General features: G+C 39.6%; 2 protein-coding genes and 1 non-coding gene across 3 annotated transcripts; 1 reads left to right on the top strand and 2 right to left on the bottom strand.

The window, feature by feature from the left end:
* Positions 1-1101: 1101 nt before the first annotated feature.
* On the bottom strand, positions 1102-1208 carry LOC136201724 (small nucleolar RNA R71). Its single transcript, XR_010674065.1, has one exon. It is a non-coding gene; the product is annotated as a small nucleolar RNA R71 (small nucleolar RNA).
* Positions 1209-10265: 9057 nt separating this feature from the next.
* Positions 10266-12270, top strand: LOC136235589 (cysteine-rich receptor-like protein kinase 44). Its single transcript, XM_066025378.1, has 6 exons — positions 10266-10501; positions 10600-10796; positions 10929-11139; positions 11219-11456; positions 11536-11686; positions 11830-12270. Exons 1-6 carry the CDS (start codon positions 10324-10326, stop codon positions 12115-12117), a joined length of 1263 nt encoding a protein of 420 aa, XP_065881450.1. The 5' UTR covers positions 10266-10323; the 3' UTR covers positions 12118-12270.
* Positions 12190-19167, bottom strand: LOC136235587 (uncharacterized). Its single transcript, XM_066025377.1, has 16 exons — positions 18643-19167; positions 18491-18552; positions 18325-18392; positions 18041-18162; positions 17687-17792; positions 17521-17572; positions 16965-17082; positions 16841-16871; positions 16709-16732; positions 16435-16559; positions 15344-15425; positions 13953-14075; positions 13627-13680; positions 13471-13540; positions 12933-12966; positions 12190-12795 (listed from the first exon to the last, which is right to left on the bottom strand). Exons 1-16 carry the CDS (start codon positions 18839-18841, stop codon positions 12443-12445), a joined length of 1623 nt encoding a protein of 540 aa, XP_065881449.1. The 5' UTR covers positions 18842-19167; the 3' UTR covers positions 12190-12442.
* Positions 19168-19596: the final 429 nt, after the last annotated feature.

Genomic DNA, 19596 nt, shown 5'->3' with positions numbered 1-19596 from the left:
TACAGATAGGTAGTTACCTGACCAAGGAACTACCTGACCCGAATTAGCATAATCTAACCTCGCTAGAGACCACTAGGAGTGCGGACTAGTGGCTGGGCTACGGCTTTAGCCTTAATAACCACGGAACCTATTGCTTTGCATGCCTTAGGTTATATGCCTAATCAAGCCGTCAACCAAAGGCATGTGAATAGACTACATGAGATTGACTATCTCTACGTGGTTACTTAGGTGATTACCGTCAATTATCATTATGATATGAAACCAAATCCCAGTAAATCATACATGGGAACCAATTAAGGAAATCCCCATCTTAGATTGTGTCATTAATTAATCTGAATTCTCCCCTGTTAAACGCTTAACACTTTCATTTTAGAAAGTTTGTCTTTTTAATCACTCTTCACACATTTAACCTTCCGAACAATTACGTCGTCTTCCCTAGACTAATTAGTTGTGGCAAATAGTCCTTGTGGTTCGATCCCGTGCTTAAGCACTGTACTACTTGATGCGATAGGATACACTTGTCCTGTTAATTGCTATATACTTTACGAGCATCAAGTTTTTGGCGCCGTTGCCGGGGACTATTTTTGTTTATAGCTAATTAATTGATTGCGAAGCTTGAATAATTGCTTGGGATTCTTCTAGCCGAGGGTCTGATAATCAACCGTATTATTATCTGAATTCATAAGCTAAAACTGTTCTTGCAGGGCCTGAGACGAGGATACGATGGCCGAGGATATGTCAGTGATGGAGTTGCTTAAGGCAAGACGGCCGACAAGCACCTCCGGCATACTCGATCCAGCAATAACAGCGGAATCATTCGAAATCAGGCCAGCGATGATCCAGATGATCCAGAACTCGGGACAGTTCAAGGGGGATTACTACGAAGATCCCAATTCACACCTTGACAAATTCGTAGAATATTGCAGCACCTTCAAGTGCGAAGAAGTTACATCTGAACAAGTCTACCAGAAGTTGTTCAGATTTTCCTTGAAAGAAGAAGCTGCAGAATGGCTACATGCAGTTGAGCCAGGCTCTCTAACTGATTGGGACACCACCGTATCAGCTTTCCTAGCAAAATATTTCCCTCCATCCAAGACTGCTCAGTTCAGAAGCGAAATCGCATCGTTTAGGCAGTCTGAAAGTGAGAACCTGCATCTAGCCTGGGAGAGGTTCCAGAGGTTGTTGAGAAGGTGCCCCCATCATGATTACCAGCGGTACCAGCTTGTTGATATGTTCTATTCGGGAATATCTCCTGTTAGCCGTGCTTTTCTTGATACTGCGGCGGGAGGAAATTTGTTCAACAAAACTGCAATGCAGGCCTATAATCTGGTGAAAGAATTGGCTGAACGAAGTGCGTGTTGGCAAGTTGTGAAGCCGCCTCCGAGCATGTTTACAACAGCAGAGGAGTGCATTGGAGTATGTCCAAAATCCAATCCTCAGATAGCAGCACTCACAGAAAAGGTAGCTCTGCTGGGAAGTCACTTGAAATCAGCGGGGTCAGTGGTGAGCTGTGAGGTTTGCAGCGGAGGGCACAAGAGTGTGGAATGTCCCGTGGTGCTCGCACATATCCACTATTTAAAGCAGGATGGGCACAGAAGGACCGGTTCCGAATTCAACCTAGAAAAGGGTGTAGACGCCCTGATAGAAAGCATGAGTGCCATGGAGGGAAGATTGGCACACAATGAAGCAGTCTGCCAAAGACTTCAGATGCAAGTGGGTAAGTTGGCAGAAGAGGAAGCACGAGCAATTACGCTCAGGAGCGGAACACAGGTCAAAGGACCGGATTTTGTGCCTCAACGAGACGAGGGGTTAGACCCAGCTACTGGTAATATCTCGTCGGTTCCATCTTCTCCTCAAGTAAGTGTTTCCGATCCGGCTTCGATAACTGACACTGTTGACCCGCCAACACAGGTGACATTACCTTATCCTACTTCTAGAAGAGCTAAATTAGATAAGGATTATTCAAAGATGCTTAATGTGTTTAAGAAAATAGAGATTAATCTTCCGTTCCTTGAACTTCTTGAAAATATGCCTGTGTATGGAAAGTTTTTGAAAGAATTAATCTCTAAAAAGAAAAGATTAGGAGATCATGAGGCTGTAATGCTGAGCCAGGAATGTTCTGCGATGCTCACAAACCCACTCCCAAAAAAATCGAAGGATCCTGGTACTTTTAGCATACCTTGTACAATAGGGAAAGTTCATTTTAAACGTGCCTTATGTGATCTAGGAGCAAGCATTAACTTAATGCCTTTGTCTGTTTACAGGAAACTGGGGATGGGAGATCCGAAACCAACATCAGTCACCATACAACTGGCTGACAGATCGATAAGGCGACCGGTAGGGGTGGTAGAAGACCTTTTGGTGAAGGTAGATCAGTTCATCTTTCCGGCTGACTTTGTGATAATGGACATCGAGGAGGACGATCAGGTGCCTATCTTATTAGGGAGACCTTTCCTCGCGACAGGACGGACCCTGATTGATGTCGAGGGGGGGAAATTAATTCTCCGATTACAGAATGAGGAAGTAGAATTCAATATTCTGAAGTCTATGAAATTTCCCGTCGATGACGAGTGTTGTAATTTCTTGAGCCTTACTGACTCTTTGGTTGAGAGTACTTTTCAGGAAAACGAGGTCAAGAATCTGAACATTGAACTAGAAGAGGAGGAGCTGTCAGATGAAGACGTTGGGGACGGCAGTAAAGAAGGATGTAATTGGGCCTGGCACGATGAACTCCTGGAGAGGGAAACCAAAACAAGGCCCAAAACATCAATCGAAGAACCACCAACCCTCGATCTCAACCCCTTGCCTGCACATTTAAAATACGTATTCTTAGCACCGCCTGAACATTTACCTGTAATTATCTCTGCTAAACTTACAGGTCCTGAGGAAGATCGCTTGGTGGAGGTGCTAAGGAAGCATAAGGAGGCTTTTGGATGGCAAATGTCTGACATAAAAGGGATCAGCCCGTCGCTTTGCGAACACCGGATCTATATGGAAGATAAAGTGAAGCCGACTGCTCAACCACAGAGAAGGCTTAATCCAAAAATGAAGGAGGTAGTGAAGGCTGAGGTGATTAAGTTGCTTGATGCAGGGATGATCTTTCCGATCTGTGACAGCCAATGGGTGAGTCCTGTGCATATGGTGCCAAAGAAGGGAGGCACAACAGTGACGTTGAACGAGAAGAATGAGTTAATTCCGGTGCGAAAAACGATCGGGTGGCGAATGTGCGTGGATTTCAGGAAGTTGAACGACGCCACCAGGAAGGACCATTTTCCCCTTCCGTTCATCGATCAAATGCTTGAACGCATGGCAGGTAAGTTTTTCTTCTGTTGTGTGGATGGGTATTCGGGCTACATGCAAATCTCAGTGGATCCTGATGATCAGGAGAAGACCACTTTCACATGCCCTTTTGGGACATTTTCATATAGACGGATGCCCTTTGGATTATGCAATGCACCTGCTACGTTTCAGAGGTGCATGACAGCTATATTTTCTGATATGATAGAAGATTTCATGGAGGTCTTTATGGACGATTTTTCTATTTTTGGGACGACCTTTGATAGCTGTTTGCATAACTTAGAATTAATGCTGCAAAGATGTGAGGAAACTGATCTAGTCCTAAACTGGGAAAAGTGTCAGTTTATGGTCACTGAATGTATTGTTTTAGGCCATAAGGTGTCGCGAAAAGGTATTGAGGTAGACCCTGCTAAAATTGAGGTCATTGAAAAACTGCCCCCTCCTTCCAATGTCAAAGCAGTAAGGAGTTTTTTAGGCCATGCTGGTTTTTATAGACGTTTCATTAAAGATTTTTCTAAAATTTCTAGGCCTATGACCCAATTGTTATTGAAAGATGCTAATTTCGTTTTCACACCCGAATGCCTGGAATCTTTCAATACCTTGAAGGATAAACTGACCAAAGCTCCCATAATGGTTAGCCCCAATTGGGATTTACCCTTCGAACTGATGTGCGATGCTAGTGACACAGCTGTAGGTGCATGCTTAGGGCAGAAGGTGGACAAAATTTGCCAACCAATTTCTTATGCTAGTAAAACCCTTAATGATGCTCAAGTAAATTATACAACCACAGAAAATGAGTTATTAGCTGTGATTTTTGCACTAGACAAGTTTCGTTCATATTTAGTGCTTTCCAAAGTTATTGTTTACACTGATCATGATGCATTGAGGTATTTGTTTTCTAAGCAGGATGCAAAACCGAGACTCCTTAGGTGGATCTTGTTGCTGCAGGAGTTTGACCTGGAGATACGAGACAAGAAAGGAGTGGAGAATGTGGTCGCTGATCATCTCTCCAGATTAGAACAAGAGGAATTGAATACGGAAACGACTGCAGGCATCCAGGAGACATTCCCCGATGAATACTTGTTGTCAGTACAACATGTACCTTGGTTCGCTGATTTCGCTAACTTCCTTGTGGGAAAGGTGATCCCTCCAGAATTCTCCTACCAACAGCGGAGAAAATTCCTGCATGATGCGAAGCAATATTTTTGGGATGACCCCTATTTGTTCAAAGTCTGTGGTGACAACATTATTCGCCGGTGTATACCTGAAGAGGAGATTGCCTCTGTCCTTGCATTCTGCCACTCCAAAGAGGTAGGTGGACACCACGGGGCAGATAGGACCGCAGCTAATGTACTTCAGAGTGGGCTTTATTGGTCCACCATCTTTCATGACGCTTTTGATTTTGTGAAAAACTGTGATAAGTGTCAACGAACTGGCAACATTTCACAAAGACATGCCATGCCCATGAAACCAATTTTAGTCTGTGAAATTTTTGACGTCTGGGGAATAGACTTCATGGGTCCTTTCCCGAAGTCATTTAATAACGAGTACATCCTTGTAGCCGTAGACTACGTCTCCAATTGGGTTGAGGCTGTAGCCTTGCCTAGTAATGATGCGCGGGCTGTCATCCGATTCTTGCAAAAGAACATTTTCACACGGTTTGGCACTCCCCGCACCATTATTAGCGATGGTGGGTCCCATTTTTTCAATCAGGCTTTTAGACAGGTCCTGCATAAATACGGGGTCACCCATAAAGTGGCAACCCCGTATCACCCTCAGACCAGTGGCCAAGTAGAAGTTTCTAATAGAGAAATCAAAGCTATTCTTGAAAAAACTGTGAATTCCTCTAGAAATAATTGGTCTCTCAAATTAGATGATGCATTATGGGCATACAGGACCGCATTTAAAACGCCAATTGGCATGTCCCCATTCAGGTTAGTTTACGGTAAGGCATGCCATCTTCCTGTAGAACTCGAACATAGAGCCTACTGGGCTACACGTTTTCTAAATTTTGATACAAGAGTTGCAGGAGAAAAACGGTTACTGCAGTTGGATGCCTTGGAAGAGTTCAGGCTTGGTGCCTATGAGAGTTCACGAATCTACAAGGAGAAGACGAAAAGATGGCACGACAAGAGAATAATCAAACGTCACTTTGAGGTAGGGGATAAGGTGTTACTATATAACTCCAGGCAGCGATTATTCCCTGGTAAGTTAAAGTCGAGGTGGTATGGGCCATTTGAGGTCATCCAGTTATTCTCCTCCGGAGCAGTGGAGATCACGAACGGCCGTAGTCCCCCATTCAAGGTCAATGGGCAGCGTCTGAAAATTTATGAGGATGACTTGGGCGCAGTGGAGACACTGCGTTACATAGATGCACCATGAGGGAGTTTTCCTATCCTATCTCTTTTCTTTCGCTTACTGTTCAATTTCATAAATATGCATCTTTTGGAATTAAATGCATGATTTAATGTGGGGGAGGAGGCAATAGGATAGGACATTTTGTACATGTACCAATTGCATGCTTTATATGTATTTGTGTTTGGAGATTTCGTTTTTGCTTTCAGTAGTCAGAAATAAAAAGAATAAGAATCTTAGGCAGTTGATTTTTGATGCGTCTAGCAATCCTGACATTACAGTTGAAATTGTGCTCTGAAATTCTGAAAGCTCAGTGAAATCGATGCATGCAAAAACTTGTGAACAACATTTGAGTCCCCAAAGAGTGTTATTTAACTAAGATCGACATGGAACGTTTCGTTAGGTGAGGCTAGGATTGTTGCAAATAACCCCTAAATTGTGAGCTAGAGCCTAAAGGTCGATATTTTAGACTCATTTTTAGGAACAATCGATCTCTTAGGTGTGGGATTACAGTTATTGTCATTATGCTCATAGGAATTGCATCCAATACTGGTTGAATGTTGTGTTATAATTGAACTTGAAATGATTAGGCAATCTAGGTTCAGCCATTTGTGAACGCAGTCTAGTCTTTGATTAGCTAAAATCCTTTGCCAATTCCACTACATAAGCCCCTTTGAGCCTTATTTACCCATTTTCTTTGATCAACCGTGTTACGAGCCCTTAGCCTTCCTAAATACCCTTTCTTACCCAAGTTAATTGACTTAATTACAGCTGGAAGATCCTTAGGCACACATCCTTCAAATTTCCATTAGCTATCATTGAAAGGTTGTAATTCTAAATAGAAGAAGTAACCAATTCAAATTGACTCTTTGTCCCCTCTATCTCAAAAGAAAAGAAAAGAAAAGAAAATTTATTGTTCAAAAAAAAAAAATGAACCGAATAAATTGTAGAGGAAAGGATAAAAGACATTCTTTAATTGCTTCCCGAACTGAAATAAAACAACCTTGAGCTTTTATGTCGCACATAGCGGAAAAAGTGCCAATTTTTGAGAAAATTCTAGCTAGTTGAGTCATTAACTTTTTGCCTAAATTCCCTTCTTCCTACCCCCAAACCTTAGCCTATGTTACAACCCTTTAAAGACCTCTAATCTTGTTTATTTGTGATGCGTGATTTCAACCGGATGGATGATGCAATTCCAACGTGACCATTTTGTGCAATACACTGTAGAGTGTTTGCCAAATTCATATGACACCCCAAACACTTGAGCGCAAGAGCGACCACCTGTGAGCTAGCAACCTTAGTCCTCGCCTTTCGCTTCCGCAAAGTGTTGGTTGATAAAACTAATTAATCAGTTTTGGGAGATTTATCTGAAGTTCACTTTGTTTTTAATTGCAACTTGAGTAGTCTGAAACCGTATAGATTATAAAAGTGCAATGGATCCTTGTCTGTGTACGGGAGCTATTCGTTGAAATTTCGCTGCTTTTGACTCTTTCTTGCTTGAGGACAAGCAAGATTCAAGTGTGGGGAGGTTGATAGCTCCCATTTATATAGGGTTTTTAGGATTGTTTTAGTTCGCTTTTGCTTTATTTCCACTCAATCTCAGTATCATTTTGTTATCTTTTAGTTGAAGTGAGTAATTTCCGTTATTTATGGCATTTTCTGTATTTTCAGGTGTTTTTAGGACTGGTTGAGCATTTCCGGACAGTTCGGGGACCACTAGAGCGAATTCCAGAAGCACAGGGACCAAAACAGATAACTTCCGGAGAGAACTGCCCTTTCTCAGCACCTGTCTCGCCGAGACAGCGCCTGTCTCGCCGAGACAGGCCCCCGTCTCGTCGAGACACAGCATGTCTCGCCGAGACGAGGCGGGCCAATGGTTCCCAAAGGGAACCATCGCGTGGTGTCTCGATGAGACACCCATTGTCTCGTCGAGACACCCTTTCGTCTCGGCGAGACACCTCTTGTCTCGACGAGACGAGGCGCTGGGAAGCAATTTCCCAGCGTCTTCTCACCCCAGGGCGCGAATCTTGGCCTGAAAATTGCCCAAAATACCCCCTAACACACTTACCACTATAAATAGAACAATATGCCTCTTTTGTTAGGGTACTTTTTCTTTTTCTCTTTTTTGGCTTCTCTTCCTCTCAATCTTTCTTCTTCTTTGGAGGAGATTGGAGTTTCTTGCATTGTAATTGATTTTGATTTGTTTGAAGACTGGGAAGGAAAGCTCTGTCCTTTTTGTAATCAGAATCAGACAAAGCCGGGTTTTAGATCTCTAAATTCCTCAATCTGTCTCTTACTTTTTACTTATTTAATTAATGATGATTCATGTTGATAATATGTGCTTTAATGATTTGATTAGTTTAATTATGAACTAATCCCCATCCAATCTGGGATGGGGATGAGATTGATTGTGTAGCCTTGAATGATTAGGGATTTGGTTTTATGGGTTTAATCCCAGTTGATTAGATTATGCAAGCTTAGTGTCCTAAATTTGTCAGAGATAGGATGATTGCTAGAATTAGATTCGATGATGATAAACTAGCCTAACATAGCTAAACCTAATGCCTTGAGTCCGACAAATTTAGGATTACAGATAGGTAGTTACCTGGCCAAGGAACTACCTGACCCGAATTAGCATAATCTAACCTCGCTAGAGACCACTAGGAGTGCGGACTAGTGGCTGGGCTACGGCTTTAGCCTTAATCACCACGGAACCTATTGCTTTGCATGCCTTAGGTTATATGCCTAATCAAGCCGTCAACCAAAGGCATGTGAATAGACTACATGAGATTGACTATCTCTACGTGGTTACTTAGGTGATTACCGTCAATTATCATTATGATATAAAACCAAATCCCAGTAAATCATACATGGGAACCAATTAAGGAAATCCCCATCTTAGATTGTGTCATTAATTAATCTGAATTCTCCCCTGTTAAACGCTTAACACTTTCATTTTAGAAAGTTTGTCTTTTTAATCACTCCTCACACATTTAACCTTCCGAACAATTACGTCGTCTTCCCTAGACTAATTAGTTGTGGCAAATAGTCCTTGTGGTTCGATCCCGTGCTTAAGCACTGTACTACTTGATGCGATAGGATACACTTGTCCTGTTAATTGCTATATACTTTACGAGCATCAGCATATCGTCTGAGAAGCCAAAGGGCGGGCTCTTTTCAAGAAGCTTGCGCCTGAGTGTGCCTTTCTGAGCCTAGTGCCTTGTTGGAGGCACGCTTAGACACAAATTTAGAAGCTTCACAGTGTCTTCTAGTATTTCAAGTTAAAAATAGGATGTATAATCTCCTCCTTTTCCTATCTATTTGATCTACGGCCGAAATTAAATTAGAATAAAAAATGATATAATATTTGGACGACCGAAATATTGCAAAACAACAACAACAACAAAGCCTTAGTCCCGAAATGATTCGGGGTCGGCTAACATGAACCATCATATAAAACCGTGAAATCAAGTCGTGTCAGCGACACAAATTCGCTCCCTCCACTCCGTCCTATCCACTACCATATTTTCCTCAATTCCCAGTAAACTCATATCACTCTCGATCACCCTCCTCCAAGTTTGCTTAGGTCTTCCCCTACCCCTCACCACTACATCCCTTTGCCACTCTTCGGTTCTCCTAACCGGCGCATCAAGCGCTCTACGTCTCACATGGCCAAACCACCTTAGTCGGTTTTCTCTCATTTTATTCTCAATAGATGTGGCCCCTACTTTTGTCCTAATTATTTCATTACTCACCCGATCATTTCTCGTATGACCACACATCCATCTCAACATACGCATCTCCGCCACCGACATCTTATGGATGTGGCAGTGTTTCACTGCCCAACACTCCGTACCATATAACAATGCTGGTCTAATTGCGGTCCGGTAGAATTTTCCCTTCAGCTTTAATCCGTAGCACTCTTCCACTTCGACCAACCAGCTTTAATCCTATGAGCAACATCTCCATCTACTTCTCCATCCGTTTGGATAATAGATCCTAAATACCGGAAGCAATCCGAGGCTTGAACAACTCTCCCATCTAGGGTGATTGTCCCTGCCTCCCTACTCCTATGGCCGCTAAACTTACACTCCAAATATTCTGTCTTACTTCGGCTCAACTTAAAGCCTCTAGATTCTAGAGTTTGTCTCCATAGTTCCAACTTCCTCTCCACTCCTTCTTTCGTCTCATCAACCAACACAATATCATCTGCAAACAGCATGCACCATGGTATACCATCTTGAAGTGAACTTGTTAGTTCATCCATAACGATGGCAAAAAGAAATGGGCTTAGACAGAAATATTGCAAAGAACAATAATAATAATAACACTGCTCCATTTTGAAGAGTTCGGAATATCGCGGACAGAGACTTTATTCTTGATGAAAAGTAGTTATTAGACTATTAGTTAATTAACTTATGATTTGGTTGAACTTTAGTAGTTAGATTTAGAATTTTTATTATGAATTATGATTATGAAGAATTAGTAGTTAATTTTGAATTTATTTCACACATTTTATGATTAAGAATAAAGATAATTGGATATGATTTAATATTTGACTATTTCTTGCATTTTAGAAATGCTACTTGTTATTTGTGATTTTATATGTTAATTTTCTTTAGTGCATCTTGTGTGGCTCAGGCGTGCCTGAGACTTGCGTCTTTAATAACTATGCATTATTGTTTTCTTCATCAGTATCTTTTCAATACTTATGCAGCTAATGAGGTTCCAAAATCAAGGAGTTCTGTTGAGTTGGAGCCAAAAACCATTTTACTGTTATCTGTTGTTTCAGCTTGGATTGTTCTCATCTTTTTCGCCTTTGTGTGGTTCAAAAAGAAACGAAAAAGGGGTGAGAAATAAACCACCTATGTTCATTAATTTGCTTGAAACAACCAAATGTTCCTTAGACTCAGAATAAACATTTGTTTTCATTTTGTTTGAGGACAGTGAAATGGAACAAAAGATGGCTTGATGCTATAAGTGATCCAAACAATCATATGGATGCTCCAGTAGGCAATGAAGTCGGAGTTAGTAGGTCTCATCCGGATGTAGCACTTTTCAGCCTCCGGACCTTAGTTGCTGCAACTAACAATTTCTCTCCAGCTAACGAACTTGGACAAGGTGGCTTTGGCTCGGTTTATAAGGTTGAGCCCTGTGTGATATCATTTTACTGAATGCACTTATCGCATTCTCTCTCTCCTGCTTTCTTTCTCTTCATGTTATGCCTGATAAAGTCACTTACTTGACGTGAATTACTCTTCTGAATATGATATCAGGGTTGTTTAACAAATGGACTAGAGGTTGCAGTAAAGAGACTATCTAAAGATTCTAAGCAAGGAATAGATGAATTTAAGACTGAAGTTACCTTAATTGCAAAGCTTCAACATGTGAATCTTGTCAAACTTTTAGGATGCTGCATCGAAGGCGAAGAACCAATGTTGATTTACGAATACTTGCCGAACAAAAGTTTGGATTCATTTCTTTTTGGTAAGTTCTTCCATGTTGTTTCCATCACTGCAGTATTTCAATAGTTAACCAATTGAAGCATTATCAAACTTTGTTGCAGATGAAAGTAAAAAGTCTATCCTTAATTGGAAAAAACGTTTCCATATTATTGTGGGGATTACTCGTGGAATTTTGTATCTACACGAACACTCAAGATTGAGAGTAATCCACAGAGATCTTAAAACTAGCAATATTCTACTGGATTCAGATCCGAATCCTAAAATTGCAGATTTTGGTACAGCTAGAATATTTACAAGTGACCAAACCCAAGAGAGGACCAAAAGAGTTGTTGGAACATAGTAAGTAAATTTGCATATTAAAGCGAGAATGGCGTATTTTTTGTTTAGGCTGACGCGTATTTTGACAATTGTTTTGAAGTGGTTACATGTCTCCAGAGTATGTGGTGTTTGGAAAATTTTCAATGAAATCCGATGTGTTCAGCTACGGGGTTATATTGTTGGAGATCATTACTGGCAAGAAGAACAATGACCGCAATCTCGAGGATTATTCACTAAGCATGTTACAACATGTAAGATATAGATAATTTCTAGTAAATTATATTAATGGTCACTAGAGTTTTGGATACATGCTTTGCGGAGGTAGTTATAATTTCAGTAATTACTGTGACAAGAAAAACATATTGATTTATGCAATCATGTATAATTGGTTTAGGTATGGGAGATGTGGAAAGAAGATAGAGTAGTGGAGACAGTTGATGAATCTCTAAAAGAGCCATTTGATGTTGATCAAGTGTTAAGGTGCATCCATGTTGGACTATTATGTGTACAAGAAGATGCAACGCGCAGGCCAGATATTGCTGAAGTTGCTCTAATGTTGAATAGTGCAGCTACTCTTCCTTATCCAAATCAACCAGCATTCAGCTTTCAAAGATCTCCGATGAGCGGAGAAGCTTCATATTCTGTGAATGAGGTCACAATTACTAGCATTTCTAGTCGCTAAAGATATGATCCGTTCAATTATTACCTTTGTAAATCAGATTGTCGTGTTAGAAATCGAAATGAATTCAAGATAGAAAGGTGTAACTGCATTGCCAATTAACATAATCGAATGACAATTTTTCATTCGAAATAAAATGGTACAAGTTGTCGCGCAATGTGTCTGAATTCCCCTAGATCTCCATGAAATCAAAAGCACTAACCCCAGGAAAATTGTCATGAAGATTCTAGAGAGCAATCAATGAATTGAAATGCAGCAGCTAAGGTATGAAATAGTACACCTCTACACAACAAAATTTACGTTTCCGGGCTGAACTGTATGCCCAAGTTTAGGCCTTTCGTGGCCTCCCTCTCTTCCCGGTTTTCACCTGAGATGAACTGTCATTGTTGCTTGCCGCGGATGAGCCACCCCGCCCACGCCCACCACCGGATTTTGGTGTACCTTTACCACGACCTCTGCCCGAAGCTTTTCCACCCCGCTTACTTTTCGAGGTCCGGCCATTGACCTGTTCATCACTATTTTCACTTTCTTCTTCATCATCATAAGCCTGTTCGTCTTCCTCCTCCGATTCCGAGGAATCTTTAGCCTTCTTCCTTTTGTTAGAGTTTTCAGAAGCTTTGGTGCTTCCTTTCTTTGTATTTTGCTTGACAGGTGTGGCTTTGGTCACAGGTGCTTCACTCACTGCACCAAAAATAACCTGATCAAGTCCAAAAGCTTCATCTCTGTGATGCAATGCAATTCACCACAGGAGCGGCATTTTAAAGGCTGCAAAGTGCAAACCAAATGAATAACACTTTATAGAACATATGCCCACATACCTTCACCAAAAGCTTTGCCATCAAAGATTTCGAGCTGCGAAAACAAGAGCACAAATATCATTATACACGTGTATCTTATCCATTCGTGAATGTTATCATTGAAGGATGAAAGACAAATCAAATCAAAGTTAAGTAAAAAGCTCTTGACAAACTAAAGACATTAACAGTTATTAAAACCTATCCCAAAAAACCTCAAAATCCATTACTATTGATATTGATAACTATGCACGGAAACTCCTCTTCAGTAGCGTTTTCCCATTTTGTGTCCATTTCCGTTTCAGTTTTGTTTCTGTACATTTCCGTTTCCTGGCTGTGTTTTGAAGACTATGTTTTAGAAATAAAATTTCTGGTGTCTGTTGTCTGTGTTTCAATTTCCTTGCAACATAGTTGATAACAAAACTAGATTCTTGTTGCAGTAGCATAAAGATAGGTATCAACAAACAGTAAAATCCCAAACCAGAGAGACTGACATGTAGCAACAAAATCATTTCACTTCTAATACAAGGACATCTCCAGGCACATATTTAGAAGAATTTACCTGCTCAAGTCGATCAGCGATGTTCGTTCTATCAACTATGACCATAGAGTGGCCCAAACCGCATGCAACACTGGAAAAAAACATGCATCAATTGTAAGCTTGAGCATACAATCTCAGTACATGGTTCATTGATACTTCTATACAATATTTGCTTACCCAATAACATGCATGCCCTCGAGAATTTCCACCTTTTTGGGTATTGCTGAAGACCTTATGCAGAAATGAACATGAAAGTCAGGTATTATGTAAAAAGATGCATTAGATATAAAAAGGGCAGCCCAGTCGCACTACGCGTCCCCGCTGAGCGAGGGTCCGGGGAGGGGTCCCACCACAAGGGTGTACTGGGGGCAAGCCTTCCCCTGCCAATTTATTTGGCAAGAGGCCGCTCCTAAGACTCGAACCCGTGACCTCTTGGTCACACAACAACAACGTTTACCGTTGCGCCATATAAAAAGAAATAATTGAAAATGTAATCTACATACTTCTGTCCAGCAGGACCATATCCTAGTTCACCATACTGAGCATGGCCCCAGCTTATGCAGGAGTTATCAGCGCCAACAAAATGATGCATGCTGCCTGAATCCATGCAACGCAAATTCCAACCGCTGAACACCAAAATAAAAAGTATAAGAGCAATAGCCAGTATAAGAGCATAATTAAACTATATTATGAACTTCACATGACATCCAATGACCAAGAACAATATAAAAAAATTCCACCAAAAAGTTGAGTAAACAATGGAGTATATAGATAGAGTATATAGTTGTTGAATTCCAAACTTGCTGATTTATAGGTTGATTAACAATCTGAGGCCCTTAATCAACTTATAGATCCAACAAAAAGACACTGACACGACTTAGCCCAAATCAAGATACAGCTAAACCACTTGTAAAGAAAACATTGAACCAAATGTCAGCATGGAGAAGAAGGAAGGATACGACAAAAGAAAGCAACAATGAAAATCTAACTCTTATATTCAGACATTTGGTTCATTTCTTGAGCAACACTACTACAAAAACCATTCCAGTTAAACATGGTCAGAATGAACAGACCATCAAATATCTCAACGTAAAAAATAAATTAGAATCTATCCATATGCATATGCTCAAGTTTCAAACTACAGGAATAGAATAGGGCATTTAAGGTAGTTTGGGCATTTCGGCACTGATTCATGGATGGTCCTGTGCATAAATGCAAGTAAATATGAAGTAACCACAGTCAACAATGGAAGAGGAAGACAAAAACCTATAAAATAGATGATTGTTGACCTGGAAATGCTTAACCACTCAAAAGGAACATATTTCTAACAAGATTGATTGGAAAAGAGGAATCCATCTAGTAGTCCTCAATTAATAGAAAATCAAGGCTTGTTTATGGCTATTGTACTAAAGTTTTACACTTTGGAATTAATCAACGACTTCATAATTGACATCTAAACTGTGAGGGAAATAGTATTACAGAGAATAGCAGCTAGTTCAAAAAATCATGACAGATAAATCTTGTAACTAGCAAATGATATAACTTTACCCCAAAGACAGCAAAATCTGAGACATGTACTGTCAAGTCCCTAATAGATGTATGGCCAAGAAGTTACAAGTCTAATGTCACGGGCCAAGGGACTAAGTGCCGCGCGGGTCCAAAATATAGCCCCGTGACACTAAGCTATAGATCAGCATGCAGGATATCAAATAAAAAGAGTGCAAAAATTGCAGAACAGGACATTAAAAAATACAAAACAGCAGCAAAGGACAAAAATATGACTAGGAAGAAAACCATTGAACATCATAGATCAAAAGGCAAGCCAAATAGAATCATAAATTTAAACTAAGAGAAAATCAAAAGCTATCAGAGAAAACAATGGCTGGAAAATAACCTTAAATCCATTAGAGGTTTAGGGTACATCCAATCATCACCAGTGCTCTTTATTTTTCCCCACATGTACAACTGCCCACCTCCTGGGGAACAAATACAGCTTAATATTATCAGCAGATCCTTGTATGAAAAAAGAAGCTACCATTATGACAGATTAGACAGCCAACTTCATAATCAAAATCAATGACTATAAAGTGCTATTTTTGTTCATGTGTTCAGGATTATTTCATTTGACAAATATGAAATATCACATATCTCTATAAAGTACTCCTATAGTCTTCCAATGTTTTAGATGGCATTATGATAAAACTAACAAATTCACCAATTACTCCGAAGTCCATTTTTTAATACCGTGCATGTAGGTCCGCACCAACTTCCATGTGTATAACTTATAAAATAGAAGCAAAAGGACTTCAAACAGCAGCAGAGCAGGAAAATACAAGCAAGCAATTAAACATATAACAACAAAGCCAAATAATTTTTTAAGCAAAAAACTTAAAGCAAGTACCATGATCAGACATAAAGTAGCAGATACATTTCTTGTCATTGGGTCTAAATTTCTTAATTGAAGAGCTGCGTAGCAGAGACATCAAATGATCTTAAAGACTATAAGAAGAGATAAGGCATGTGTTTATGCAGACTTCAGATGCAAAGGAAAAGGCTCGAGCATACCAAAAATCACATAATCAAGGTGATCAATTTTTAAATGTTTACTCAGCATATTTCCTAAGCCTCGAGATGCCATGCACAGCAACAATAACTGAGCAATCACAAAGGGAAATAGGTCCACATCAACTCAACAATAACATGGAATCAATTATCTAACAAAAAGAAAAATGCTATCTACAATCCCTAATTCCCTATGTCAAGTCTCTAAGTACATTAATCAACCTTGAAGAATCCTATATTTCCTCCACTACTTACATTCCCCACTCATTAAAAAACGTGAACATGTCATTACTTCCTAAAACAAGACCATAAAAATTATGAAAAAAACATATGGAAGGATAAAAGGTACAAAAAAAGTACTACAAGGAAAAAGAAACAGAGAGACTTTTTACTCTAACAACGTCAACAATGAACAGATGATACCTGCAGTACATGCAGAGTTCACTGAACCAGCAGAAACAATTGCATCAGGAGGGAGAAGATTGTTCCTCTGAAAAACATCCACCCGGCGAGGAGCCCATTCGTCCTTTTGTTCTCTATGTCCTAGCCTATCATAGCCATCAAAGGTACAAAACACATTAATGAGAAGGGAAACAAGATTCGGCCACCAGGAAAAATCACTAAATGCTCATTCCCGCGTCCTAAAATGTATCAGTTGCATGCCTCATGAAAAGCTATGTCAACAGCGAGTACCAACCTTCCATAACCACCAAAACCCCACCTGAAAACATACACCGGAGAAGTTGTCAATTATTCATGTATTTAGATGCATTCAATAAAAAAGGGGTGCAAATTTATATCAGAAAAAACCAAATGAGGGAGAACTTACGTGTAAACATATCCGTTTGAATCCACAGCCACTGCAAAACCATAAAAATTAGCCAATGCACCAAATTATTAGAACAATCACATGCCTAGAGCAGAGTGATGTAAAAGAGAATCCAGTTGACTACCTGTATGGTTCGCTCCACATGCAACTTTTACAATAGTTTCTCCAGAGAGAGAAGCTATAGCTCTAGGGCGTGGCTGGGCTTCATAAGCAAGCCTGACTGAGCTATCTTTAGTATTATACTGCAATCATAGAATATCTTATTAGGTACTGTGTCTATTGCAAGTAAATAAGCTAAAACTGTTATGTGATACCAGTTGACTGCAAATCTAATCCCAGAAACAGGCAGTTGCAGACCATAAATAAACACAACTTAAATTTAGGACAAACTAGTTCCTTGTATCAAATCTAATCCCAGATTTCCTTGTATCATATGTATTCCCCAAACACCAACTTTATATTCTTTATAACTTCCTACACATTCAAGGGCACCATACCAGCCCCTTATTACAAGCTTAAAACTTGAAAGCATACAGGAAGCCAAGTTAAGTGTTTAAGGTTTCAGGCAAATATTGCAATTTGCATCTAACAGGCAGGATAAATATTTGGAAGAAAGTCATCCAAAAGTGATGCAGTATTATTTATTTACTCAGGAAACCACTTAATTAACTTCAACCTACCTCATTATCAGTTCCATGTCCAAGTTGGCCATACTGTGGAAGTCCCGCAGTTCTACAACCATTGAAAATGTTTCAAATCAGAGAAAGCTGGGAGATTTAAAGACCATAGACATGAAACTTATCAACTGAAGGCCGTGGGAAAACTAATTCAATTGAGAAACCATACAGTATAGAAGCTCCTTCAGCTGATGATAACCACACAGTGAATTCAGCTCCGCAAGCAGTATTCTTGACATCAGACACAAGACAACGAATGGGGGATGACTCGATTTCTACAAAGCAAAAAAAAAAAAAAATTAGAAGGTTTAGTACTGATTACTGAATTATCACATACATGGAGACAAGCAATTGATGTTAAATAAAACTAAATACAATTCTTCAAAAGGTTTTTGTTATCTTTTTACTGTTTAATGGGAAATTGCAAGAACACAACCAACCATAAGCATAAACTATTTTCAAAGCTCCTACTGTGAGAACATCCAATGCTTTCATGATTCAAATGTGTACCATTGAAATTTACCATTTTTTACTGAACCAGAACCCAGCTGCCCATGTTTGTTCCAGCCAAATGCTAACGAATGACCATCTTCAGTGACCACCACTGTGTGACCCTTTCCTCCTCCAGCTTTAATGATGTTATACCTTCCAAAGACAACCTTTAAAGCATTAAACTTAGCTAAAACAAATTTATAAACATTAACTTGAAAGCCTAATAATGTTCTTGAATTAAGAATAAGCAACACAACCAAAAAGACCAGAAAAGTATCTGGACTGCTGTAGGACAAATAGGCAAAGATTAATTACTTTGAAAGTTCAGAAACAATTGTAGGCCTGTCACGCTGGATTGTGTCTCCATGGCCCAGTTGCCCCTTCTGCGCACAAAAGCTAAGCGTTCATAAGTACTTGGTAACAGAAAAAATAATAATAACATAAATGTGACATATAACTTCAAAACTGAGCTCATTCATGCCTCATTCCGTCCCCAGGTATAGCAACGCCCCTCAACATCCAGCGCCACACAGTGACATGATGCTGCAGCAAAATCACAGAAAACTAATAGCACACAAAATGTCCATAGAAATCACACGTATCTACACATATAAAAGAACAAAAATACTTTACCGCTGCCGGAAGCAACGGAACGTATCTGGACTCCAACGAGCGGACGTAGGCGTGTAGGTGAGACCAAATTGCCGTCCTGAGAGCCTTTTTTGCGACCAATAATATCCCAACAAGTAGCGCCACAGTACAAGAGCTCCCCTCCTTTCTCCTCAACCTTTTTCTCGTCGTCAAGCTTCTTCTCTGCTTGAGCAGCCGACATTTTGAGTTAGTTTTTTTTAAATAAGACAAATGGGACAGATCTAACGGCTAGTATTTGATATATAGAGTAATGAACGGCTGGATGAGGATGAAATTGGAGGGAAACAGCAAGTAACGGCTAGTAAAGGAAGATCAGATCGAAGATTAGGGTTTAAGCATGAAAGTGAAAGAACGAACAGGAGAAGAGAAACCCTAATTGAAAATGGAAGAATGAGAAGTGAGAAAATAAAAAGGATAAAAAGGGATTTGGGATTTCCAAGAATAGCTACTTTTTATTAATTAAAGCAAAAATATAATGGGGAGGTTGAGATAGCATTGAATTAGATTTTGTTTCTCTTTTCTTTTCTTTTCTTTTCAATTCCTGATTTGATTTGTTATTTAATAAAAAATTAAAACAGGAGTCATTAAATGTATGCGTGAAAATTTGCATGAAAATAATAAAATTTGCATATTTAATGGACGTGACGTTATATTGTTTTTTGAAATTATTGGAGGAGATGAGAAAAATATTGGTTTAATTTTTAAAAATAATCAATATTTTCGAATTTATACAAGTAAATATCATCTCTAACCGCAATCCTCAATCTGGAGGGAATTTTTGAACTTCAAAATATTTTTAATGATAATTAGTTTTGTTACAATGGATAATGAATTTTCAGAGTTGATTTTGATTTATTGTAAGGGTTAATTTCAAATAAAACTCATGTGGTTTTACATTTTTACAGTTCGGTCCTTGTGGATTTTTTTGTACAAAAC

The sequence above is a fragment of the Euphorbia lathyris genome, chromosome 7 (genome assembly GCF_963576675.1).
Source record: "Euphorbia lathyris chromosome 7, ddEupLath1.1, whole genome shotgun sequence".
NCBI lineage: Eukaryota > Viridiplantae > Streptophyta > Magnoliopsida > Malpighiales > Euphorbiaceae > Euphorbia > Euphorbia lathyris.
Note: the sequence above shows the minus strand (reverse complement) of the source record. Positions and strands in the feature narration are given on the sequence as shown.